The 26,478-nt window shown below is 36.2% G+C and overlaps 1 protein-coding gene and 1 long non-coding RNA gene across 3 annotated transcripts in view; one reads left to right on the forward strand and one right to left on the reverse strand.

The window, feature by feature from the left end:
- Nucleotides 1-26,478, reverse strand: part of LOC135363904 (uncharacterized) — a 218,418-nt gene that overhangs the window by 121,748 nt on the left and 70,192 nt on the right. The window contains exons 2-3 of the long non-coding RNA XR_010410246.1: nucleotides 21,898-22,094; nucleotides 3,663-3,734 (exon numbers count right to left, since the gene is read on the reverse strand). This is a non-coding gene — a long non-coding RNA (uncharacterized LOC135363904). The remainder of the gene's footprint in view (nucleotides 1-3,662; nucleotides 3,735-21,897; nucleotides 22,095-26,478) is intronic.
- Nucleotides 1-26,478, forward strand: part of WDR75 (WD repeat domain 75) — a 44,472-nt gene that overhangs the window by 6,545 nt on the left and 11,449 nt on the right. Inside the window, exons 3-20 of one of the 2 annotated variants that reach the window (XM_045868369.3) lie at nucleotides 2,127-2,192; nucleotides 3,289-3,379; nucleotides 6,764-6,888; nucleotides 8,385-8,455; nucleotides 9,446-9,565; nucleotides 9,887-9,975; nucleotides 15,063-15,221; nucleotides 16,070-16,129; nucleotides 16,221-16,336; nucleotides 17,590-17,765; nucleotides 19,099-19,256; nucleotides 19,717-19,897; nucleotides 20,733-20,827; nucleotides 21,649-21,744; nucleotides 22,382-22,548; nucleotides 23,105-23,164; nucleotides 25,684-25,830; nucleotides 26,342-26,433. In XM_045868369.3, coding sequence (XP_045724325.1) covers nucleotides 2,127-2,192; nucleotides 3,289-3,379; nucleotides 6,764-6,888; nucleotides 8,385-8,455; nucleotides 9,446-9,565; nucleotides 9,887-9,975; nucleotides 15,063-15,221; nucleotides 16,070-16,129; nucleotides 16,221-16,336; nucleotides 17,590-17,765; nucleotides 19,099-19,256; nucleotides 19,717-19,897; nucleotides 20,733-20,827; nucleotides 21,649-21,744; nucleotides 22,382-22,548; nucleotides 23,105-23,164; nucleotides 25,684-25,830; nucleotides 26,342-26,433 — 2,069 coding nt within the window. The remainder of the gene's footprint in view (nucleotides 1-2,126; nucleotides 2,193-3,288; nucleotides 3,380-6,763; nucleotides 6,889-8,384; nucleotides 8,456-9,445; nucleotides 9,566-9,886; nucleotides 9,976-15,062; nucleotides 15,222-16,069; nucleotides 16,130-16,220; nucleotides 16,337-17,589; nucleotides 17,766-19,098; nucleotides 19,257-19,716; nucleotides 19,898-20,732; nucleotides 20,828-21,648; nucleotides 21,745-22,381; nucleotides 22,549-23,104; nucleotides 23,165-25,683; nucleotides 25,831-26,341; nucleotides 26,434-26,478) is intronic. The other variant, XM_064586813.1, reaches the window with a different exon arrangement.

Genomic DNA, 26,478 nt, shown 5'->3' on the forward strand with positions numbered 1-26,478 from the left:
ATGAGGCTCTTCAATGTTGATGCAGATGTTACCTAATCTTAAGGCCAGTGCTGGACAAGAAGGGCTTCAATGGATGGACCGGTTAATTTCAGGACGAACTTGGGAGTCCAGTTTAATGCAGATCCTTCCATTCACCCCACAAAGCAGCTTTTCTCAGAATTCAAAAATAATGAAATGTCATTTTAATTCTGTCCTTACATTTCAGCAGCTGCTAAAGAGATCTCAAAAACATTTTACTCTTGCTCTCGTTTTTGATCAAGTTCCATTTTTCTAGATTAGTCACAGCTAACTTGGAAGTTATTGCTTGATACAAGAATAGGTTTGCATTGCTATTTACTGTATTATCACAGAGGAAGTAGGACATAAAGTGACAATGATCTTTTCTTTCCAAAATTAAATGAGCTACTGTGAAAATCAAAGTTAAGTAGCTCTTCTGCAGGGTGCAAGCACACATTTCTTTTTCCTTGCTGTCCCCTGAGGGTTTGACAAAACAGCTTATTGTTATGTGTAGCATTTGAATGTTTTTCATAGCAGAGATATCCTTTCTTTAAAATTGGAATTTGTGAAGTCTGTGTTACCAAATTTTGTAGCAAAACAAAAAACATGTACAAAGGATAAAAGATCTATTTCATGTTACTGAAAGTTAATAAAATTAGAGGAGGACAATTTTATTGACAGGTTTGGTTGAGTGATCGGGAGTGCAGATTCTCTGGACTTCGGAGTCATGGGATTTGTGTGCTAACCATTGTATTGAAAGTGATTGTATGGTTGCCTTATATTTTACTGATCCATGTTCATGATTTTTCCTTTGTATGTAGTACTTGTGATGTATATTTCTACTTATTATAATTCTTTTACTTGAATAGGTAATAGTCATCATTTTCTGTTCTCTGATTCCATGTCCTCACTGGCAGAAATCTTAAAATTGTCACTTTCAGAAAACTTGAAATTCTTCATAAACGTTATAAGCGAAGTATTTTTCACAGTAACAGCAACAAGTAATCCACTGTGACCTTAGTAAAATTAAGCCTGTTGGGACAAAAATAAAAGTAAAAGTACATGTTACTAAGGCCTTCTGGTGCTACCAAAGTGTGGTGCACAAACCAGTGCCACAAATGGTTGGTTACCACTCTGCAATGAGAAGAGTGTAGAAATGGAGTGACCCAAAACTTAAGAGCACTTCAACATTGCCACGGGTCCAAGTGCATAATAACTTCTGTTGTGTTTTACAAAAGTATTGTTCCTTGATGTGTTGGACATTTCTTTCTTTCCTTTTTTTGAAAAACAGGACATTCTCAGGTCATCTGAGAAGCACTCCTTTAATACCCACGTAAGATGAAAGCGGTTCTGCTAATAAAAGTGCACTGGGTGCTAGGAGAAATACTAGCAAGCTCTGAAGTGCTATTCATAGCTCCATGACTTACCATCTCCCTCTTGAAGCTAGAGCGTTGACTTTTGTCCCCCCTCATGTATCATATGACCTCACTGATAGGAGGAATTCTTAATCTCAGGAAACAAACTGAGGGTTGCTGGGGTGGGGGGGAGGGATGGGGTGGCTGGGTGATAGACACTGTGGAGGGTATGTGTTGTGGTGAGCACTGTGTATTGTGTAAGACTGTTGAATCACAGATCTGTACCTCTGATATGCAATATATGTTAAGAAAAATAATGCAATATATGTTAAGAAAAAAAAAAGATAGCAGGAGGGGAAGAATGAAGGGGACATCGGAGGGGGAGACAAACCATGAGAGACTATGGACTCTGAGAAACAAACTGAGGGTTCTAGAGGGGAGGGGGGTGGGAGGATGGGTTAGCCTGGTGATGGGTATTAAAGAGGGCACGTTCTGCATGGAGCACTGGGTGTTATGCACAAACAGTGAATCATGGAACACTACGTCAAAAACTAATGATGTAATGTATGGTGATTAACAAAACAATAAAAAAAAATTTTAAAAATACAAAAGCTGTGATTAGATTTTCTATTTTGTAAAAACAGTATGAGTAGATGACTCTGTCTCTTTAAGGCTAATAATTTAATGAACAGAAAATGTCTTCTGTATCACATAATTATTCGTTTGATATCTTAAGTTCTATTTTATAATTTTGTACTGTTTTTACCCTTTTAGTTGTATTCTTGTTCCTTTGATGGCACCATTAAGCTATGGGACTATATAGATGGCATTTTAATAAAGGTACGTGTTTTGATCTTCTATTTTTCTTATTTGAAAAGGGATGGCAACATCATTTAATGACAGACACATTGTTCTCTTCTATAAGGCCTAATCTTTAGATAGCCTTTCTTTTTTTTTCTTTTTTTTTTTAAAGATTTTATTTATTTGACAGACACAGCGAGAGAGGAACACAAGCAGGGAGAGGGGGAGAGGGAGAAGCAGGCTTCTTGCCGAGCAGGGAGCCTGATGCGGGGCTCGATCCCAGGACTCTGGGATCATGACCTGAGCTGAAGGCAGACGCTTAATGACTGAGCCACCCAGGCGCCCCTAGATAGCCTTGCTAAACAAGTTGTGAAAGTCACACACCATAAAAGAAAAGAAAGTTGACTATTTGAAAATTTTAAACTTGAAACAAAAAGATGAGCAATAAAATCAGAAGAAAATACTTAAAAGAGTTACTATCCCTAATATCCAGAAAATACACAGAAAACCAATAAGGAAAAACTAATAACCTAGTAGGAAAAAATTGGCACAGGGTGAGAATATGTAATTCACAGGAAAAAAATAACAGCCAGTAAACATGAAAAGGTGTTTAATAACCTCAGTAATAGGGGAAAATGCTGTGTCATTTTTTTTATCAGTTTAGCCAAATTACAGACTGCAAAAACAATCTAGTGATAGGTAAAGTGTAGAGAAACAGATACTTTTATTTTTGTACATAGAGTACAAATGAAAATGAAAAAATAACTTTTGCTCCAGCAATCTCACTTTTAGGAATCTCTTGTTGAAATAATGACATGTGTGTAATAATTAAAGCATTGTTTATGGAAAAAAACTGAATATAACCTTGATGTCTGTTAAAGTTTCATATTCATTCAATAGAATACCATGTAACCATTGAAAAAAACAGGTGGACCTATATGTATTAATTTGAAAATTTATTTAACAAATATATATCGAGTGTCTTCTGTATACGGGGTATTCTGATGTTGGGATACAGTGGTGAGCAAAATGGATTAAAAAAAAAAAAAAATCCTTGCCCTTTATGGAACTTATGTTTGGGGGTTGAGGTGAGGGTAGACAGACGATAAACAATATGGTACTTTTTATCTTTCAGACTTTCATAGTAGGGCATAAACTTCATGCCCTCTTTACTCTAGCCTGTGCTGAGGATTCTGTCTTTGTTATAATAAATAAAGAAAAACCAGGTATAGTATAATTAATTTATTTTGTTTTATATAGCATTGGATTACTCTTTCCATAGTTTCTCAAAATGTAACAGTTTGGTTTTAGTCTGAAGTTAACAGTGTTTGGAGCTGGAATTTAAATTGCTTCTCTTATTATTGCATTCATTTTGGGGAAGCTTCCCCCTAGTTCTGAAATACACAATGCGAAAATGATTACTAAATATATAGTTGTAATAATAGATTGCAGAGCTCAAATTTCAAAGCTGTTTTGCAGAGGTGGGCTAGAGTTTGTTTTTCTACTAACCTTAATCGGCCATTCTTAAGCGTCGCTGTTCATTTTATCCGTTATTGAACACCCCTTTTGTTGATCCTGAATCTGTCAGAAATGGTATAGAAAACAGTTTGATACTAAGAGCTAGTAGTGTGATTAAATTATTCATTATCATTGGAGCATGATTTCATTGAAATTGCCATGTTTCAGAGCATTTTATGAATTCCTGGAATATCTTCAGTGGTTACAAAAATTGTCCTTCAGCAGTGAATTTGATACATCAGAACATTGACATGAGGGATATATCCAAAGAATTTTTCTAATACTGGAATTCAAGAAGGCCACTGCATCTTCTGGTGTTCTGTATAAAATATAGCTGTCTTCAGAATTCAAAAATGAAAGCTTTAAGATGTTTACTGAGCAGTCTGCTAGGTTGGCTCATGGCTCACTAGCTAAATGAATCCTTCCCATGGTATATTTTTGTTTGTTCTTTGGGTTCAGTTTAGGGGCATGGTAATTTTATTTTTTGTGTGTGTGTTTTTGGCTGGAACAAATTTGCAGATTGTTTTATATCATGGACTTTTTTTTTTTTTTTTTTTTTTTAGATTTTATTTATCTGACAGACGCAGCAAGAGAGGGAACACAAGCAGGGGGAGTGGGAGAGGGAGAAGCAGGCCCCCCGTGGAGCAGGGAGCCTGATGTGGGGCTTGATCCCAGGACCCTGGGATCATGACCTGAGCCGAAGGCAGACGCTTAATGACTGAGCCACGCAGGCGCCCCTATATCATGGACTTTTAAATTACCTGAGAATAGTTAAAACTATAAAAGCTAAATCTGTTTTTTAGCTAAAAATCGTTTGGTGAAGTTTGTTAATGAGTGATATTTTATCTATCAAAAATGTGACATGAAAGAATAAAAGCAATAAGTTCAGTTTTCTTATGTAGCCCATAAACCACCTCTAAAGGATATTCCAAAAAATGTTCTGGAAATGGCAACATTTCTTAAAATAATTAAGTCTCCTTCCTAGTTGACGGTTTTAGATAGCCCTTTTCAGTATTTAAGTTCTGTTTTATATATAAGTGTGTGGATTCTTAATGTCTGTCCACATACTAAAAATTCAGATTCCTAATCTCCCTCACTGACAGTTGATTCATTAGTTTTGAGATTTAGTTTAGGATTCTGCATGTTTTTTATTTCCCCAGATGATTAAGCTCATCCTTCACATTTGGTAACCAGTCTGTATACTAACACCACGATTCCTCAGTTGCAAGGGTAGTTGCTAATAGTTGTAGCAAAACTTTTCATCCATGTTAGTGAGGTCAGTGATTCTTAACACTGGCTGCACGTTAGAATCACTCCAACTAACTTTAGATTCCCTGTGCTGGGGCCTGTTTACTTAAATATTCCCTAGTTGAGTCTAATGTGCAAGCCAGGATAGAAAACTACTGATCTAAAGTAAAGATCTTGGCATTTGCCTTTTGGAGTTAACCAAATGCTATAATGTAATCTGAATTCTATTCATGGTGGGATTCGTGTTACTCTCCAGTACTTAACACATCATGAGACCTCAACGTGTGAAAATCTGTTTAGCTGTTAACGTAAAAATGTGAATCAGGCCTAAGATGGCATTTCATAGAATAGATCTAAATACATATATCCTTCATTAGTTTCATCTTTGTTCCACAATCCGAAACCAGCCTCTGATTGAAAATTGTATAAATCATGTTGAAGTATGCTTCGCTGCTTTAAAAACATTTTTGATTTACATGTCATATTTTATGGTATCATTTTTTGACCGTATGTAATTTATTCATTTAGTATCTAACTGAAAACCTACTACATGCCAGTTACTATTCTGGTTGCAGAGAACAAAACAGACAATCCCAACAATAAGCAGACTAGATCAGTCATCAGATGTAATAAGGTGAAAGATGCTTTAGAGAAAAATATAGCAGGGGAGGAGAATTGGAGAAGCAGAGGCAGCATTGGAGAAGTACATATTTAAATAATTTAAGTGGTTCTGAGAAGAATACTCTGTGCAGCAGTATTGGAGAAGCATGTTCTACAGCATTTCTAGCATGTTTGAGGAATAGCAGGGAGGTTGGATTGGAGTGATCCAGGGGAGAGTAGGTAATAAACAGCTTTATAGGCCATTGAAAGGATTTTGGTTTTTACTCTGAGTAGTTAAAAAGCTGAGTAGTTAAAAAGAGTGAAATGATCTGACTTAGTTGTACTAGATTCTCTGGCTTGACGAGAATAGACTATAGGGGGACAAGGATAGAAGTACAGAGTACAGTTAAGAAGTCCTTGCTTAGGTGGTGAGAAATGATTGTGTTCTGGGTACCTTTGGAAGATACGGCCAACAGGGTTTGCTGATGGTTTGATGTGGGATATGAAAGAGAAGTCTAAGATAACGTAAGGAAGTCTAAGCAGCTGGGTAAATGGTGGTGCCATTTCCTGCAGTGGGTAGAGTTGGGGAAGACTAATTTAAAAAGGAAAATCAAGAGTTCAGGGTTTGGGCATGTGAAGTTTGAGATGACTGAGAAGGCTAGAAGAACCAAGAGTTCAGAGCAAATAATCGGGCTGGAAAATGGTAAATTGAGGTGTTACAGAAGTTTATATTCATTTTAATGTCTGAAGGAATAAGGAAATAGCATAGTAAAATACAGCTATTTTCTCTTGGGAGGTTTTTTAAATGGGATGTAAAGAGAACACGTGACAGTATTATAGAAGAGGAGATATATCTTGTGACTGTGTGGCAAGCACATAGCATTTCTGAAATCGCTCGGATGGGTTGTTGCCTTTGGCTGCTCAGTTCACCAATACACCATATTCCATCTCCATTGTAAAGGGCAGCTTAATACTTTGGAATACAGAATATACCAGTAAGATAAATTGTTTTCTGTTTTAACATATATAGAGCACGTATGTGTAGGAGTTAAGAAATTAGACTTCCATTTAAAACTTGTATATTCAAATGAACAGTCCAACTTGAAGGCACATTTTGTTCAAGATGGCCTGATTTATTGCCATCAAATGAATTCTAGAGTACTAAGTAACAGTTTCATATGAATAAGTGCACATGTTCATTTTCTCTAGAGAAGATTTATATTAATATAGTTACCTTTGGCTAGATGTTTTTCAGCTGGTTTCAGTGAAACTGCCAAAATCATCAAGCCAGGAAATAGAAGCTAAGGAGCTCTCCTTTGTTTTGGATCATATAAACCAGTCACCCAAGTGCATTGCCTTTGGAAATGAGGTAAATTTGTTTTGGTTTTCTATTTTGTACATAAAATCTCTTTGCAGCAATGTTTCCTTTGAGCATTTTATGTTATAGTCACTGAATATTGCCTTGAGTTACAGTATTTTTGTTAGGAGCTAAGAAGTTTGTTCCATTACTTTAGCATGTATTTATGGTGTAGATATTTTAGGATCCTTAATCTTTATATACTTATTCTTGTAAACCCTCTAATTGTTCAAAAAATACCAATATTTCAGCATTTGAACTCTTTCTTAGCCTGCTCCATGTAAAAGCCACTCACATCCTTTCATTTTAGACTATGTGTCTTTAGAAAATATGACCTCCCTGTCCGTAATCAGTGTGCCCATTATAGAAAATTGGGAAGTTAAAAATAAAGTGAAGAAATTAAATCTTAAATCTCTTTCTAGGCTTTTTCCTAAATGCATATAAAATAATTTTTCCCAAACTGAATTATAGGATCTGAAGGCTTTTTAACCTTTGTTTTTACTTAACATTGCAATACAAGTGTATACTTACATGTTCATCAGAAATAATAACTATGATGATTTAGCCTTTCCCTATTAATGATTTAGCCTTTCCCTATTAATAATCACTTTGTTATTTTCAAGTCAAGCAGCACCGGAAGTCCCTAGATGACATTGTGGTGGCATGTTACTGTAGTCTAAGTTTGTAGCATTTTTTTGGTTTTGTTCTAAAGAAAGCTAATTTCTTATAATAGAGAAAACACTTTAACATTAAAGATGGACAGTACTGAGCATTGGCAAGATATGGAGCAAAGGTAAACATCCGTTCTTACCATGAGCCAGCAAGTTCCACTCCTAGGTAGAGAAATGAGAAAATGACCATAAAGTGACATGTACCACAATGATTAGTATTCATAGTAACTCCGAAGTGGAAATAACCTAAATGTTCATCAACAAGAGAATAAATAATTTGTGATACGTATTCATTTATTGGAATGCTACTTCATAATAATAGAAACTAAAGATACAGATAAGAGCATGAATGACTCTCAAAAAGGGGAAGGTGAGCTAGAGTTCAGACACAAAATTGTACATTGCACTATTCTGTTTATATGATATTCTAGAACAGACAGAGAAGTAAACCGTGGTGATAGAAATCAGTGGTTGCTGACAAGGGCAGGGACATTGGGAATGACTAGAAAAAGGAACAAGGAAACATTTCTGAGGTAAAGAAAATGTTCTAAATCTGGTGGTGGTGACATGGATATACATGTCAAATATGGCAATGTTTTGTATATAAGTTGTGCCTTAATGGAAAAAATTCAAATATAGGACCTAAGTTCATCTTTTAATTTTCTATGACGATTTTAAAAGGATTATTCTTTCCATAGCTAACTACATTGTTTTATATTAATGTGCTCAATCTGCAAAAAAAAAAAAAAAAGGTTACTGATGATTAACTTTTGTGATGAGAACATTTCTCGAAAAGTGTTACCTATTTTTGTGAATGTCATCTCTTTGAAATACTAGGGAGAATATGTTGCTGCAGTACGGGACTTTTACTTGTCTGTCTATTTTTTCAAAAAGAAAACAACATCGAGGTAAGAATTTCTTTTTGATAGCTTTATTTACTTGAGTTGGTTGTAATTTTATTTCATCTTCATACCTGTGATCCAGAGCTATTTCTAGTTCATGTTGCAAGTGATTGTGGAACCACTTCATTACAGAGGTAGAGTTTTTAACCCACAATGGATAAGGTTGAAGGAATTATTAGTCACAAAAACCTAGGGAGCTTTGTTCAACCAAAACCCCTTGTCCACTTAGATTCTGGTGTGCATATATGATGTCAACATTGGATGTAGTTTGAAAAGGCTAGCCCAGGTGAACCTTAACTGCCTCTTTTTTTTTTTTTTTTTTTTTTTTTTGGTTATAGGAGTGAATGTAGGCTTTGGGATACCCGGGTTTAAAGTGAGTCAAATTTTGTCTCTTTAAAGCTCAGTGTACCTCAAATTAACATATATTTAAAATGGGGAAAATATCTACCTAATAGAATTGTAAGGATGAATAAAATAACGTATTTAAGGAGACTCTTGTCAAACACAAGTAGTGACTCTTCAAGTGACACTGTCCCCTCTTCCCTTTTACCGTGTCAAGATTAACATGTTTCTCTTTGCAGTATAATAAGGATCCTTATTATCTTTGGACACATTAGCCAGTTGTCTCAGATATAATTTATTAGGCTTGTTCATTACTAATGTTAAAATTTAGCTTCGGTTGACAAGAAATTTGAACAAACTTGGCTCAGGCAAAAGTCACTGAAAGGACTGTCTTGGCTTTACTTTGATGTCAGTGGCCTCCGTAGACAAGTTATCATGGTAGAATGTTGGTCACATGGAGTTTATATTGTATATTAATACGTGTTTGCAAGAAAAATTCTTGATAATCACAATTTTTTTTTTTAAATCATGCATTTATATTCAGTGAATTTTTGGAGCTCTCCAGTTTGGTTGATAAGGGTGTGAACTCTCTTTTACTTAACTACACCACCACTTATCAAGAGACTTTAATAAGGGACAATTTTTTTCTTCTAGGTTTACTTTATCATCATCAAAAAATAAGAAACATGCTAAGAACAATTTTACATGTGTAGCATGTCACCCAAAGGAAGATTGCATAGCAACTGGTCACAAGGATGGCAAAATTCGTCTTTGGTCAGTTCACTTAGGAAATGCATGGTGACCCTTTATATTATTATTTTGTGTTAGTCCTGCAGAACAGAACTATCTTTGGGTTCAGGATAAAGGATAGTACTGGTAGTAGAGATGAGGCTTTGCTGACATCCTCCCTTTCTTGTATTTCTGTGCTCTTCATTGCATAGGCTTATTTTTTAATTTCTAACCTTGGGCTTGTGGGAGGAGTTAAAATTTCCATTTTGCCTGTAATTGTTTTAAGAACTTTTTAATCATTTTTTGCCATTACTTTCCTAACTTAATGCCTTTGGTCAAATTAACAATTTTAGTTTTCTCCAATAGGAGGAATTTTGATGATGGTAAGAAATACACATACACATGTTTACATTGGCACCATGATATGGTTATGGATTTGGCTTTTTCAGTGACAGGTAAGTGAAGTTTAATAATTAAAATAAACTTTGGAAGTATATGGATCAGTATTCACTGCATTTATAGTTTGAAAGGTTTAGAGTTGCATGGACCAAAAGAATTGTAAACACTAGTATATCTCCCCTGTGGTTTGAACTTTCTTCAGCACAGTGCCATACACTATAGGTTTCAGGGTATCAAAATGTACACTTGTGATAAAGTCCTTGTTGTTAACATAAAGAACCTATTAAATTACATTAGTCTTTTAAAATGTAATTATAATTAGCCATGGCTAAGTGCTTGTTGTCCATAAGAGTAGCTATAGTTTATCTTGTACAAATGATTATGCTATGCTTTACATCCACTACCTAATTTAATTCTTGAAGCTATGAAATAGGCATCATTTTGCAGATGAAGTGAGATTTGTAGTTGAGAACTAACTTGCCTAAGGTCGCACAGCTAGTAAGTGGGATTTGGACCTAGGTCTAATTCAAAAATTTGTTTTTAACTATTAGAATGCCTCATTTGCATTCACAATTTAAAATTAATTCAGAACTTGTGTTATTTAAGCTGCATGAGAGTGTGGCTATAGTGATTGACAAAGTACCACATCCATTTATGATAAAACCCTCAAAAAGTAAGCTTAGAGGGAACAAACCTAATCATAATAAAGGCCATATGTGAAAAAACCCACAGCCAATATCATGCTCAATGCAAAAAAACTGAGAGCTTTTCTTCTGCAGTCAGGAACAAGATAGGGATGTCCAGTCTCACCACTGTTATTTAAGATAGTATTGGAAGTCCTAGCCTCAGCAGTCACACAATAAAAGGCATCCAGAGTGATGAGGAAGAAGTAGAACTTTGACTGTTTGCAGATGACATGATATTGTATATAGAAAATCCAAAAGACCACCAAAAAACTGCTAGAACCGATAAACGAATCCAGTAGAGTTGCAGGATACAAAATCAATGTACAGAAATCTGTTGCTTCTATACACCAATAATGAAGCAGCAAAAAGAGAAATTAAGGAATCAGTCCATTTACAATTGCACCAAAAACAGTAAGTTACTTAGGAATAAACCTAACAAAGAGGTGAAAGATCTGTATTTTGAAAACTGTAAAACACTGATGAAAGAGATTGAAGATGACACAAAGAAATGGAAAGACATTCCATGCTCATGGATTAGAAAAACAAATATTGTTAAAAAGTCAGTACTAGCCAAAGCAATCTACACATTTAATGCACTCCCTATCAAAATACCAACAGCATTTTTTCACAGAGCTAGAACAAACAATTCTAAAATCTCTGTGGAACTACAAAAGACCCCAAATAGCCAAAGAATCTTGAAAAAGAAAAGCATAACTGGAGGCATCACAATTCTAGATTTCAAATTATATTACAAAGCCGTAGTAATCAAAACAGTATGGTACTGGCACAAAAATAGACACATACATCAAAGGGACAGAATAGAAAGCCTAGAAATGAACCCACAATTCTATGTTCGGTTAATCTTCGACAAAGCAGAAAAGAACACGGGATGGGAAGAGACAGGCCCTTCAACAAATGGTGTTGGGAAAACTGAAGAGCAACACTCTTACACCATGTACAAAAATAAATTCAAAATGGATTAAGGACATGAGAGACATGAAACCATCAAAATCCTAGAGGAGAACACAGGCAGTAACCTCTTTGACATTGGCTGTAGCAACATTTTTCCAGATAGTTTCCTGAGGCAAGGAAGACAAAAGCAAACATAAACTATTGGGACTTCATCAAAATAAAAAGCTTTTGCACAGCAAAGGAAACAGTCAACAAGACCAAAAGCCAACCTATGAAATGGGAGAAGATATTTACAAATGAACATATCTGATAAAAGTTATATCCAAAATATATAAAGAGCTTATACAACTTAACACCCAAAAAATGAATAATCCTTGCGCAGAATAAACATGGGCAGAAAACATGAACATTTTTCTAAAAAAGGCATCCAGATGGCCAACAGACACATGAAAAGATGCTTAACATCACTCATCATCAGGGAAATACAAATCAAAACTACAATGAGATACTACCTCACACCTGCCAGAATGGCTAAAATAAAAAAAAAAAAAGAATAACAGGTGTTGGTGAGAATGTGGAGAAAGGGGAACCCTCTTGCACTGTTGGTGGGAAATGCAAGTTGGTGCAACCATTTTGAAAACAATATGAAGGTTCCTCAAAAAAAAAAGTTAAAAATAGAACTACCCTACGATCCAGCAATTGCACTACTAGGTATTTACCCTGAGAACGCAAAAATATTAATTCAAAGGGATATATACACTCCAATGTTTATAGCAGTATTATCTACAATAGCCAAATTATGGAAACAGCCCAAGTATCCATCGACTGCTGAATGGATAAAAGAAGTAGTGGTATATATACAATAGGCTATTACTCAGCCATAGAAAAAGAATGAAATGTTGCCATTTGCAAAGACATGGATGGAACTAGAGAGTATTATGCTAAACAAAATAAGTCAGGGAAAGACAAATACCATATGATTTCATTCATATGTGGAATTTAAGAAACAAAGGGAGAAAGAGGCAAACCAAGAAACAAACTCTAAGAGAACAAACGGGGGGGTTACCAGATGGGAGGTGGGTGGGGGGATGGGGATTAAGGAGTTCACTTGTGATGAGCACCAGGTGTTGTATAGAATTGTTGAATCACTATATAGTACACCTGAAGCTAACTACACTGTATGTTAACTGGAATTTAAGTTAAAACTTTTTAAAAGTTATTAAAAATATTTAAAAATCTTCCTTGAAAATAGGATGATCAACATAAATTTTGGGAGGTACATTTTGTCTTTACTTTTAGTACCCTCACACCTATGTAGTAAAAGTTATATCAGTATATTTTGGCTGGTTTCTGAAAAAGGGGGACTGGATGCTAAAGAAGATTATGTGCCTGGAGAAAGTGAATTTTCTTTCAGCAGTTCTTCCTAGGAACTGTCAGAAAAAGTCTTAATACCATGTGCTCTGGATCCTTACAGGGTTACTTGGGTTTAACTCACTGGAACTGGAGCCTCAGGAAGTAGGAGGCATCTTCAGCCTACTTGTGGGTTGGGGTGGGGAACAGTTACTGGTGTATATGGGGGTGGGACCCTGACAGAGTAGTATAACAGTTGTGATATGGGAAGTAAGAATAGAGAATGAAGAGGATATTAACCCTCTGGATAAAAGATGTAGGCTGCTCTTATCTTTTCCACCCTTCTCACAAGCCCCTCCACAAAATACAAATGGTGGGGGCATGTGTGTGTACATACGGATGTCATATTCCATGCAGCATCATTCTGCCTTTCATCCTCAGTTTCATTTTCTCTGCTGTGGCCCCTGCCCTAATCTGGGCCAAGACCAGCTGATACTACTGTCACTGACTTTTCTCTGTTTTGTTACCTTGTTCATCTTGTCTGCCTCCTCTCACACCAGTTAGCAGTCACAGCTCTCTGGGGGGGCTTTACTTAAGCCCTGGAACATTTGAGCCTGGCCTTTTCAGATGGGTCTTGGGGAAGAAGGAGTAGACTATTTGGCACTCAAAGGGAAGGAAAAAATACAGTGCACCTCTACCGTGAGCCAAGGCTTTGGTATAGGAGGTACTGCAGCTAATCTTGGCTTAATAGAGTGTTGAATTCCTGGTTTTATAAGTCATGTGAGTATTTGTAAATAAGAATAAATATAGTACATGTGGGGCACCTGGGTGGCTCAGTCAGTTGAGCATCCCATTCTTGGTTTCAGTTTGGGTTGTGATCCCAGCGTTGTGAGATTGAGCCCTGCATTGGGCTCCACACTGGGCTCAGAGTCTGCTTAAGATTCTCTCCCCCTCTGTCCCTCCAACCTGCTCTCGTGTGCACAGGTGTTCTCAAATAATAAAATTTTTAAAAATATATACACACACACCTATATATGTATATACATATACATATAGTACAGGGTTGTCAGTAAAATGTCAGCATTGATCTTGTATCTGTGTAAGAGAAAACAAGAAGAAAATTAGTTGTCTATGTAAATGAGCTACAAAGTATAGTTGCCTTGAGAACTGGTTATAAGTTCAGGCAAATATGAACAGTATAAACTGTTTTGGCTGTACTTTGCACTCAGTCACACTGTGTGTGAGCACTGAAGTAATTAGTTCTTTCCAATCCTTAATCCCTTCTTGTCTCATGTCAGTATATTAGGACCTCCAGTTAATGCTAAGTTACTGAGAATTTTTATCATGGGAGTAGAATTCTATCATTTATTTTTTCTACATCTATTAAGATACTTATGATTATTCCCTTTATTATGTAAATGGAATTAATTACACTTATTATTCAAGTGTTAAGATAACCTCACATTTTTACGGTAAACTCAGCTCTGCAATATGTTATCCTCTTAATATATCCTTGGATTCAGCTTGCTAATACTTTGGGAATTTTCATCGATCATGAAATTGGCTTATAACTTTCTTATAATTTATTAGGTTGGTAAAGGATTATGTTGTTCTTGTAAACAAGTTGGGAAGTGTTCTTTGTTTTTTGGGTTTTTTTGTTACTTAGAAGAGTATAAAATTGGTTCATTTCTTAAATGTCTGGAAAAATTTGTCATTGAAGCCATCTGGTCCTAGAGGATGTTTGTCATTCAGTTTTTCTGTTATTGGCAGAAGAGTTGATCAGCAACAAACTAGTTAAATATTGTTGGAAAGGAAAATCCCAGAATCAATGACTGTTAAATCTGTTGACTCTTAATCTCAGGAAACAAACTGAGGGTTGCTAGAGGGGAGGCGGGTAGGGGGATGAGGTGGCTGGGTGATGGACACTGGGGAGGGTATATGTTATGGTGAGTGCTGTGTATTGTGTAAGACTGATGAACCACAGACCTGTTCCCCTGAAACAAATAATACATTATATGTTAATAATTAAAAAGTCTGTTGTCTTAAGTTTATTAAAAGATAGGAAGATACTTGTTTGCGTATTTTTAAAAATAGTTTCTATCTCTAACATAGTAGGGAGATTTTAAGTGTTAATTATATTTTTGGTTTTTTTCCCCAAAATACTGTCCTTTTCATTTCCGTGGATGGATGAGAAGGCACCAGTCTTCTGAGTGGTGGTCGTGAATCTGTCCTTGTAGAGTGGCGAGATGCAACAGAGAAGAATAAGGAGTTCCTCCCCCGTTTGGGAGCTACTATTGAACATATCTCAGTCTCACCAGCAGGGGATTTGTTCTGTACTTCTCACTCTGATAACAGTAAGTCTGACTTTGTTGTGAGGAGATAGAATTGTACAACTAGGGAATGGAAAATAAGAGACATAAAACTAATTAAGAGGAGTGTAAGATTTAATGAGCATTATTTCTTCCATTCTTCCTCTTTTCTCGGTTTCCTTTTTTGACTCTAGATGCCACCAAAATCCAACATTTTCAGGATTGTTTTGATAAAAATGTAGGGCCAAGTGTATTTGGTTCTTGTACCATTTCCATTTCAAAACCTTTACATGTGGATGTGGGGATAATAGAGGGAGGGTTTTTGAAGTGGGCATTTGTGCCTTCACAAATGTAATGATGTTTTCAAAAGAACACTTAATGTAGCCACACTTGGTGTGGGGGTCCCATGGGTTCTGACAGGAATAGAGGCAGTCTTGTATACCTCCAAAACTTTTTGCTCATCCTGTTACTACTCAGCCTAAATGTAAATCTCAGGGCCCATTGCCTCCTTTCCCTTCAAAAAAAAAAAAAAAAAAAAACCCATAACTGAGCAATCCGTTAGTGCAATGAGTCATTTCAAAGTAAACTGTCTCTTTTAGAGTATATAAGTTTCTGAATTAACACTTAAAATATATTCATAGGCACAACTGATAAACCTTAAAGCCTCCAAAAAAAACAAAAAAAAACCCTCTTCCCCAGCTCGTTTTTTAGCTAAATCATAAAATATATTCCTGATTTTCTTTTTTTATTCCTGATTTTAGTTCCTGAACTTACTAAGTTGTTTTAGAATCTGGTATATTTTAGAATGACATAAATTCAGTTGATTTTTTTTGACCTTGAAGTTCTGACCAATTTATGGTTTGTTTTTTGTTTTTGTTTTTTTTTACCCACAGAGATTATAATAATTCACCGAAACCTTGAGGCATCTGCAGTAATTCAAGGCCTAGTGAAAGGTATTACAAAACCCAGTGGATTTGTAATCATACACAACTTAAAAATGAATATTTGTATGACTTTAACTATTGTTTGTCACTTCTTTTGCAGACAGCAGTATCTTTACCGGTTTGATGATTGATCCCAGAACTAAAGCTTTGGTTTTGAATGGAAAACCTGGCCATTTGCAGTTTTATTCTCTGCAGCATGATAAGCAGTTATACAATGTAAGATTTTGATCCATTAACTGGCCTTAAAACTAATGAAAGTTTCCAACAGCACCACCAGGGTTAAGTAACTTATTTAGTAGCTTCTAAAACAAGATCCTGTGCCTTTGTTTGCTTGAACAGTTATCAATACTGTCTTTGGTTACTTAGTTGTTTACAGCATAATTCTAATGAGGCCACAGTGGCAAAATAAGGCTACACGTAAGTCAGTTGGCACTCCTGTGCTGGCTCTCCATTTAATTATGTTTCAGACTGCAGTCTAATTAGCTGTCACATACCTGTGCCTTGAGTTACAAGAATAGGGAAATAAGAATATAAGGACTATAGGGGCGCCTGGGTGGCTCAGTTGGTTAAGCGACTGCCTTCGGCTCAGGTCATGATCCTGGAGTCCCGGGATCGAGTCCCGCATCGGGCTCCCTGCTCGGCGGGGAACCTGCTTCTCCCTCTGACCCTCCCCCATCTCGTGCTCTCTCTCTCTGTCTCATTCTCTCTCTCAAATAAATAAAATCTTTAAAAAAAAAAAAAAATATAAGGACTATAAATATAAATATGTCTCTGTTTTCTGCTAAAGTGTTGTCCTGTGTACCTACCAGTGATAAAATTTTCAGTCTAAAGAGGGATCTTATTGATCCAGACTTTCTACTTTGTGCCCCACAGTATCCTTTATTTCCGTCAGCAGCTGTACACTTGATCTTTCTTTCCCTTGCCTTTAAACCCCCCAAAGAAAGGAAACTTAATTCTTTGTACATTTTCAGTACAGTGACTAGAAATAATAATTACTCAATATATGTTTGGTAAGTAGACAAGGGAATGGGATAAAAATCATAAATAAAAGTCTACTTATAACATTGCTATCTTTCTTCACCACTTAAAAATTGTAGATTTTATTTTCTTGTTTTTAGTGATGTGGAATTTAACTTGAGATTTTATGTAAAGCTTTTTGTTGATAGAAACAAGGGAGAAAAGCATTACTATCAATTAAGCGTTCTGTTGTATCACGTACATGGGTCAGTCAGTCATCACTAAAATTAAAGGTCATTAAAGAATAATTGCTACTGAACTGGTGCTATATAATGTGCTTTTTTTAATGGCAGTTTTGATATCCATAACTAATAGTTTGTTTTTTCCTTTATCTGAGAACCTATTACTATAGATTCTAGAAGTTATGTTTATGGTTAGTTACCATTCCTTGAAAACTTTAACATTTACATATTTACATTAATGAGCATTTTGGATTTTTTTTAATCCATCAGTTAGATATTATACAGCAAGAATATATCAATGATTATGGTCTGATCCAGATTGAGCTAACAAAGGCTGCATTCGGCTGCTATGGTAACTGGCTTGCAACAGTGGAACAACGTCAAGAAAAGGAAACAGAGCTTGACTTGCAGATGAAACTGTGGATGTATAATAAGAAAACACAAGGGTAATACTACCTATGTGGCTACTTAACTTCAGAGTAGAAAATATGTGATTTTGTATTTTATGTTTCATTTGTCTTTAGAATGTTTCATTTTGGTAAATTTTAGATTTAGACCAATGAGGGAGGTGTTACTCTCCTAATAAAGCCTGTCAGCTTTTGCTCTGAGAAAGCACTGGTGTCCCCCAAGTTGTAATGTCATCTCCACACATAAATGAGGAAACATGGGAAAGTGACCCCCCTGCCTCCCAAGGACATCAGACCTAATTGCAAGCAAAGCCAGAGTTAGAATCCAAATTTCTCAGTCCCTTTGCTCCTCTATTCACATTATACTACGTTCGGGGAGCATGGCAGTGGTAGGCAGCAGAGGTATACTGTAGTGTAGCATGTATGTTTGATTACATAGAGTTCACTGGTTTCTCAGACTTTGATTATAGTGGCCGTTTATCAAGTCCCTGCTGTGTGCTAAGACCTAGGCTTAGTGCTTTTGTATCTATTGTCCTACCAATTTCATAGAAATACTGTAAGATAAATTTCTTTTCCACATTTTACAGGTTAAAGAAACAGGCCCAGAGGGATTAATAGATTATCGCTAGTCACTCTTCTGGTAGTATGGACTTTTAAAAAATCACAGCACAGGGGCGCCTGGGTGGCTCAGTTGTTAAGCATCTGCCTTCAGCTCAGGTCATGATCCCAGGGTCCTGGGATCGAGCCCCGCATCGGGCTCCCTGCTCCGCAGGAAGCCTGCTTCTCCCTCTCCCACTCCCCCTGCTTGTGTTCCCTCTCTCGCTGTGTCTCTGTCAAATGACTAGAATCTTTAAAAAATAAAAATAAAAAATCACAGCACAGTCTTGCCCCAATGTTCTTTTAAGAACAGTGTGCTAGCTTAGGTTATCCTGCATTTGAAGAGGTAGTTTTCTGTATTTTCTTGTCACAAGTAGGGGCTTTCACGGCCATTCCATTTTTTGCTTATTTTTGAAAGTAGATAATCATCTGAGTTCTGTACAATTTTCTTACAGAGTTTAATGTGGTAGGTTTTCATGTATCATTCTGTGACGACTCCTATTTTATATTCATTTTGTACAAGTTGACAGTATACATAATGATCTCTATATTGTATAAGTTACACAAAGGCAGAGATAATGTGTTAGAACTCTTTATATCCTGTGGCCATTAGAGGTAGAGCACTCAATTGTTTGTCATTCTAGATGATAATGTATCCGTTGCTCATTCTTAAAGATACTATTATAAAATGTACAGTAAAAAATTCTTGTACTCATATGACAGTATATAATACTGTTCTGATGTAAGGCTAAGTTGATGATTTCCTTTCTGTTAGGTTTGTTCTTAATACAAAGATTAACATGCCACATGAAGACCACATCACAGCTCTCTGTTTCTGTAATGCAGAAAAATTTGAAAACCCCACCTTGGTTACAGCTAGTAAAGATGGTCACTTCAAAGTGTGGATATTAACAGATGATTCTGATATATACAGTAAGTTAATTAAATATGGTATGTCTACAGAGTGCATAATTTTAAGAATTGATATCTTTAAGAATTGTGTCCATTCCAGGAGGACTTTTTCTACCTTATTTAACTTCTGTGGGTTATTGCCTAATTGATTTAAGAGATTACATTTTACATGCCTTTTCCCCAAAATCTGTATTTTTTTATGACAGTCTTGATTAATCAATCATGTACTGATTATTTCTGTGAGGGTACAGTGTTGGGGAAAAAAGGCAGTTCTTTCACTGTTCCACTAGAGGGAGGTCAAGATTTTCTGGAAGAGGTATATATTTCAAACCAGTCAGTGCTTTGGAGCATTTCTAACTCAAGTTTCAAGGACCAAGGTTTTTTGTTGTGCTTCTTCTGTAATCCTTACTGCTTATAACTACCCTAAAGTATTATCTAGCATTTATACCATTTCTGAACTATATGATCTATGTTTCCACAGAAAAAGCTGTTGGCTGGACCTGTGACTTTGTGGGTAGTTATCACAAATACCAAGCAACTAACTGTTGTTTCTCTGAAGATGGCTCTCTACTAGCAGTTAGTTTTGAGGAAATAGTTACAATATGGGATTCAGAGACATGGGAACTTAAATGTACATTTTGTCAACGAGCTGGGAATATAAGGTAAATAATTTGGGGAGTATGTCATACTGTTTGTTTTTAATTTAAATGAGTCTTTCCACATAAACTTTTAGTAGTAACTTATGCTTCTTCTAAAGGTGGTCTGTGGTCAGTAGCAAACCAAAGTGGTAGGAAGCTAAAAATTTTGGGTATGTGAACTATTTGCTATGGTTTTACCCATTTCTGAAATGAGGATTAACATTTAACTCTTAACCTACAGATTTTTTTTCTTCATAATAGATACTTTTCGTGGTTGTGCTACCTAAAAATAGACGCTAATAAGCCTCCATGGATCCAAACAATGCTTATCTTCTGTTTTCCCATAAAAACAATGTCATGCTCAAACCTTGTTTGTATTCAAAAAGGGCAAAAGAAAAAACAGCAACATCTGCCACTTCAGGCAGCTGGCATTTGAGGACAGAATGGCAGAGGGCTAACAAGACAGTTTTTAATTCCCAACATACCTGATTCTGAATTTGCTTTGTAAAAATTCTTCAGAATTTATACTGCAAATTTTCTTCTAGGTTAAACGAGCATAAAAAAGGGTTTTGTTAAATGACTTTGTACATTTCACATACATATTGCTTATAGTGTGTGCCAATAAATTATACAGCATATTAGAGCAAAGAATTGGTCATCAAACTTGTTTTTGTAAAGAAACAAAATAGCTAAATAAACCTCTCCTTTTGCTCTCCTTAGTCCCTTTTTCCTGCAGGATAATTGTGAACAAAAATATATCTTTCTAAAAGTCTGCATTGCATAAAACTATACTAGAAGTCTGCAGTCCGAAACTCAGCGTGCTAAAACTGATGATTAACTTCTTGTGGTTTTAACATAGGCACCTTTGCTTTGGGAGATTGACTTGTTCAAAGTATCTTCTTGGTGCTACTGAAAATGGCATTCTTTGCTGTTGGAATCTGCTCAGTTGTGCATGTAAGATTTTTTTTTTTTTTTTTACTATAAAGTGATTTGACAAATCATATGATAAATGGCCATTAAATTTTGGCATTTTAGGACTTCTGGATCATATCTTCATGTCTCTATCCAGAGAGTACTTACAGTTTTTCACATGTCACATTATGCATCAAAATTTGAAGTGCTTAGCCTGTAAGGGATGTACATTATTTGTAATCTGCCTAATTGGCCATAAATTGATTTCCATTATCCTTGCCTTTCTCTGCCATGTATAACTTTCTGTTGTCCTCCATCTTCTCTATTCTCATAACAGCCTGAGGAATGTTTCTGCTGAAATGTAACCTGTATTAACATGCAGCATCCATGGCAGCTTTAAATTTGAATGTCTCCTTTCACAAGCCTCCTAACAAATGTGGACTTCGTTTTTACTCATTTTTACTTATTGGCATTTTACGCATTTGAGTATGCTTGGAAGGCGTGGTGGTTTAGTAATGAACATGTATGATACTCTGTTTATATATATTCTCTACAGTGATTCTTAACATTTTGCCTGTGTTAAGCTGCCAAAAGCACCAGACAGTAGTTGCACTGAAATAATAATAACCATTTCATAGTATGTGGGAGGAGTACTTGGTTGTTCTGCTTCCTGCCCCTTGCTCTAGTGCAGGCTTCCACAGACATTTTCAGTTTGTCTCCATGTGTTATTTGGAAGTCTAATATCCCTCTTCCTAAGAATAGAATTGTCCCAGTAAAAATTGAGTACCTACTTTAAATAACAAGCTTAAAAAAGTTTCTGGTAAATCTCTTTCTAGAAATGAATTGTTCTTTTTTCCCGCCAGTGGAATGGAGTGCAAAATTAAACATTAGAGTTATGGAACCTGATCCTCATTCAGAGAATATTGCTGCAATCTCTCAGTCTTCGGTGGGTTCAGACTGTAAGTACAGACCATAGTTTGATAATAAGAGGAGATCTATTACCTAAATTTTCTTTTTAACATCTTTAATATAAAGTGAGTCAAACTGCCTTTAAATCAAATGTTTATTTTAGGCCATTTTGCCAGAGGTACTGTTCTCTCTTGAGTTCTTACCGTGACGTCTTGTTCTGTGTGCACTCATACTGACTTCTGGGAGAGCTCCAGTACATCTCTCATTTTCACCATGCCAGTCCCACTCCACATTCAGAACGTCCCAAGAGAGATTTTGCCCCTCTGGAGCATTTTAAGAGGCTTTAATCAGTCTTCCCCCGTCTTCTTGAAGCACTATCTGCAGATCGCTGTTCCAGTACCTAAGACAAAATATCACAATATTTTGGTGTCAGTCTTCTGCGGTTGGCCACCCTGGTCTCTGGAGCAGGGGTTCTTCTTCCTCCTTTTCATCTTCAGAGCCCTCATTCCTAACTGCTTGGCACATAGCAGGCATCCAGTAGATATTTGAATTAAAGCCTAAAATAATCATGACTTGGACCATTTACTCAATGGGGTAAGTCCCAGGATTAGTGTGGGCTGTCAACCTGAGGCTGGAACTAACCTTTGCATGCAAAATGTTATGGTCTGTTTGTTTTTTTCCCTCTAGTGTTTGTATTTAAACCCAGTGAGCCAAGACCATTGTATATTCAAAAGAATATCTCCAGAGAGGAAGTTCAGTGGGGAGTGTTTGTTCCGCGAGATGTGCCTGAATCATTCACCTCAGCTTACCAGTGGCTGAACAGATCCCAGTTTTACTTCCTAACAAAGTCACAGGTAACCATCCCACCTCAAAAAGGCAACCACTTTGTATATGTAATTTTCAGTTCGTTTTATATTTGAAAGTAATAACTCATAACAGGTGGAACAGTAGTACTAAAGGATTACTTCCCAAAAGAAGTAATCTAATATGCTCAATAAAACAGTATTACTAGTGTTAAGTGTATTAGCACAACTTTACCCCACACCTTTGAGGCTCTTTAAGTATTGTTTGCGTTATCTCCATGACAGCAAAAAAAAAAAAAAAAAAAAAAAATACTTTAAATGGTACTTATTAGTGTGGTTTTTTTTTTTTAATTTTAGTATTTGATTTGCTATAATAAAAACTGGCTTCAGTTTGATCCATCAGTTGAATCTATTTCACTACCAGTTCTTAAATAAGTGTTCTCAGAACAATCTTGTAACTGTCACAGCAATTATGTTTTAAGCCTTCTATTACTTTTCTTTGGGCAGATATATATATGTGTGTATATATATCAAGATGAAAAATGGACCTCATTTTTTAACTATAACATTTTTATTTAGATTTTGCATCATTAATCTCTCTTTTCAGAGTTTATTGACATTCAGTACAAAGTCTCCAGAAGAGAAACTCACACCAACAAGCAAACAGGTATGTTTTAGCCACTCATGGTGCAGACTGCATTGCCTCCCTACAGAGATAACCTTATCTGTTTGAAATTTAGCTATGAGAAAAATGTTCCACCTGCCCTAACATGGAATTAAACATACACTTGAAAGCTACTTTGCCTCTTTGAGGTTATATTTACTCTTCTAAAATATAGTTTTAATTTGTAACGTCAAAAATATATGCTTGTGATTTGAGTCAAATAGTTATACAAGACTTTCAGGAAAACTTCCTAACACCACTGCCATTACCCGCAAAGATAATCACTTTCAACTCTTTTAGCTGGAGTTTTTATTTGCCTTCCTAAGAAACATGTTTATATTGCTAATTCTGGATTTTTCAGATTTAGTTACTGTCTGATTATTCAAGTTATTACTCTTTTTCATACCACCACTTCCCCCATGTACATAACACACACACCTTTCCTATTCCTCAGTTTTCTCAGTATAGATAAATCAGGTCCGTATTCATTATAACTGTGTAAACACAGTTGAGTCATGTAGTAACCAGACAGATTGTTTTCTTTTTTGCAACACTGTTTTCTCTGGAGTTAATGATTGCCACCTTCTTATTTGCATAGTTTTCTATTTACTTCTCATCTAATTCACCCCCAAACTCAAGTTGTTTAAATCTTCTCTCAGTATTTCAGATATATTAGGTATTCTTTCAAGTCTTAAAGGAATATTTCCAAGAGCCTCTGACTTGCTTCAATCTGGACCGATTGCTCTATGAATACCTGCTGCCCAGGAGGCATAGGATCTACATTCGCCATCAGTTGGGGAATCATTTCACTTCTAGCTTTCCCCTTGCTTCGATCACTTCTTTGCTTTGGTGTGAAGCACATTCTGTTAGTGCCATGTGAGGCAAATTTAAGACGTTGTGTGTTTGGAAATGTTTCTCTTCTCCCACTTGACTGGTTGGTCGAGTTATAAAGTTATAGGTTGAAAATCTTTTTCTCTTAGAACTTTGAAGGTATTGTCCTATTTTATAGCTTTGGGTGTTATTAGAAGTCTAATACCATTCTTATTCCTGTTCCTTTATGTGTAAACTAGCTTTATTATCCTCTGAAAACTTAATTGAATTTGTTCAACAATTTTTTGTTGAACCGCAATAAGCCAGGGTCTGTTCTAGATGCTTGGAATACACTCAGTGAGCTAACATTCAATTCTCTAAACTTAACAGCGTTCACAATCTAGCAGGAAAATACAACAAGCATTAAATAAGTGAAATGTAGTACTTTAGAAGTGATAAGAATAATGGGTGGAGGAATAGAGGAAAAGGGTGTGGGGTGCAGCTTGCCATTTTATGTAGGCCAGGCAAAGTAGGCTTTGTGAATAAAATAGAATTTGGCTTTTCCTCTGAGTAATATGTGGAGCCCCTTGGAGAGTTTTAATCCAAGAAATGACTAAGAATGAATTACTTCTTTTCCTTCATTTTCTGTTCTTTTTCTGGAACCCTTGTTATTTAGTGCTGAACTATCATCTATTTTCTTTGTTTTCTGGGAGATTGTTTCATCTTTATCATCTAATCTGCTTTTTTTGTTTTGCATAGTCCCATTTCTATCATTTGTTTGTTTTCCATCTGTTTTAGTCTCTTTCATTTCACAGGTTTTCATCAGAATCTCATGATTCTCGACTGTCTGCTTTTATTTAAAAGTGATCCAAAAAGCCATTTGGAAGGTCTCTGCCTAGGTGGAATTTGTCTGCTGGCCTCTACCACTGGCTGTTTTTGAGAAAGTCTCCAAAGTCATTATTTTTAGGTTTTTTGTCTTAGGCTGGTCAGATTGCCCAGATAAAATTCTTCTAAATTCTTGCCTGGAGGCTAGCAGCCTGGAAGCACCCTCTATGAAGCACAGCTGCCTTCAGCTGTGAAGACACTGCCACCAAGCCCCCCAGGCAGTTCAGTTTAAAGACACACTTTTGTTCCACTCTCCAGAGAATGTACTTCCAGCCCTCTCTTGGGGCTCAGAAGGAGATCTAGGAATATGAATGCTCTCTAAATGGACTTTCAGCCAGGCTACCCGGTTATTAGCCTTTTTCCAAGGTACTGTTACTATTAGTACCAATTCCTGAGCATTTGCAGGATTCAGCAGTATAAATTGGGATGTTTCTTGGCTTTCCCCCCAGCCAGCTTAGAATTCTTTCTCAGGTCTACTAAGTTACCTACTACCCTTGAACTTGCTTTCCACCTTCCAGCATCTTACCCATTTTCTTTCTCACCGTGGGTTTATGTCCTTTTGAAAACCCATTTGCTGTCATTTCATTGGGGGAGAAGCAGTAGTGTGTATTTTTTCTGTCATCTAAGTGTGCACTGTTAGCTTTTTCCCTAATAAATGGGCTGCTAGGCCTCAGTTGCTTTACCTGTAAAGTGAAAAGAATCATACCAGATAATTTTTAAAGTTCCTTTCATCCCTGACATTTTAGGACTGCAACACTTTTTATTGAGTCCAAGGCAGTTCCTCCTTTTTAATTGAAGAAATTTTCCTTTGTCTTAAATCCTTATAGCTACTAGCAGAAGAAAGTCTTCCAACAACACCGTTTTATTTCATATTGGGAAAGCACAGGGAACAGCAGGATGAAAAAATAAATGAGGCTTTGGAGAGTGAACTAGTACAACTACCCTTAACAGAAAACATACCTGCAATTAGTGAGGTAAGTAATTCACAATATGAAACAGATTAAATACATTAAAGCACCTTAAGTTAGAGTTTCTATAATTTGTAACATAACTTTTTTAAGATTTATTTCAGAGAGAGAGAGAGTGTGTGTGAGCAGGGGGAGGGGCAGAAGGGGAGAGAGAAAACCTTTCACAGCCTGACACAGGGCTCCATCTCACCACCCTAAGATCAGGACCTGAGCCGAAATCAAGTCAGGTGCTTAAGACCAAGCCACCCAGGCGCCCCTGTAACAGATAACTTTTGAATAATTATTTGTATACTGTGCAGTTCTAATATGCAAACCAAATAACATAAATTTATGATTCCAGATTACTGTGGTCTGAACTGACAGGAGGGGAGAGAGGATTGTTTGTATAATTGTCAGAAGGCAGGCATAAATTTTTTTTTTTGGTTTGGTTTTACTGTGGAAAAAGCCTGTTGCATTTAGCTGGTGGCATTAAGTCTTTTTAAATGAAGCCCTATTTTTCTGGGTTTTTTTACTCTAGCTTCTTCATACTCCAGCCCATGTATTGCCATCTGCTTCTTTCCTGTGCTCCAAGTTTGTAAATTCACTGCTGCTGTCTAAGGAGACAAAGAGGTAAAGCAGTTTTTAAAATATGTTTAGATACTGTTTTGGGAAACA

The sequence above is a fragment of the Mirounga angustirostris genome, unplaced genomic scaffold (genome assembly GCF_029215605.1).
Source record: "Mirounga angustirostris isolate CCGP_5_RB_7025 unplaced genomic scaffold, mMirAng1.0.hap1 SCAF_3, whole genome shotgun sequence".
Taxonomy (NCBI): domain Eukaryota; kingdom Metazoa; phylum Chordata; class Mammalia; order Carnivora; family Phocidae; genus Mirounga; species Mirounga angustirostris.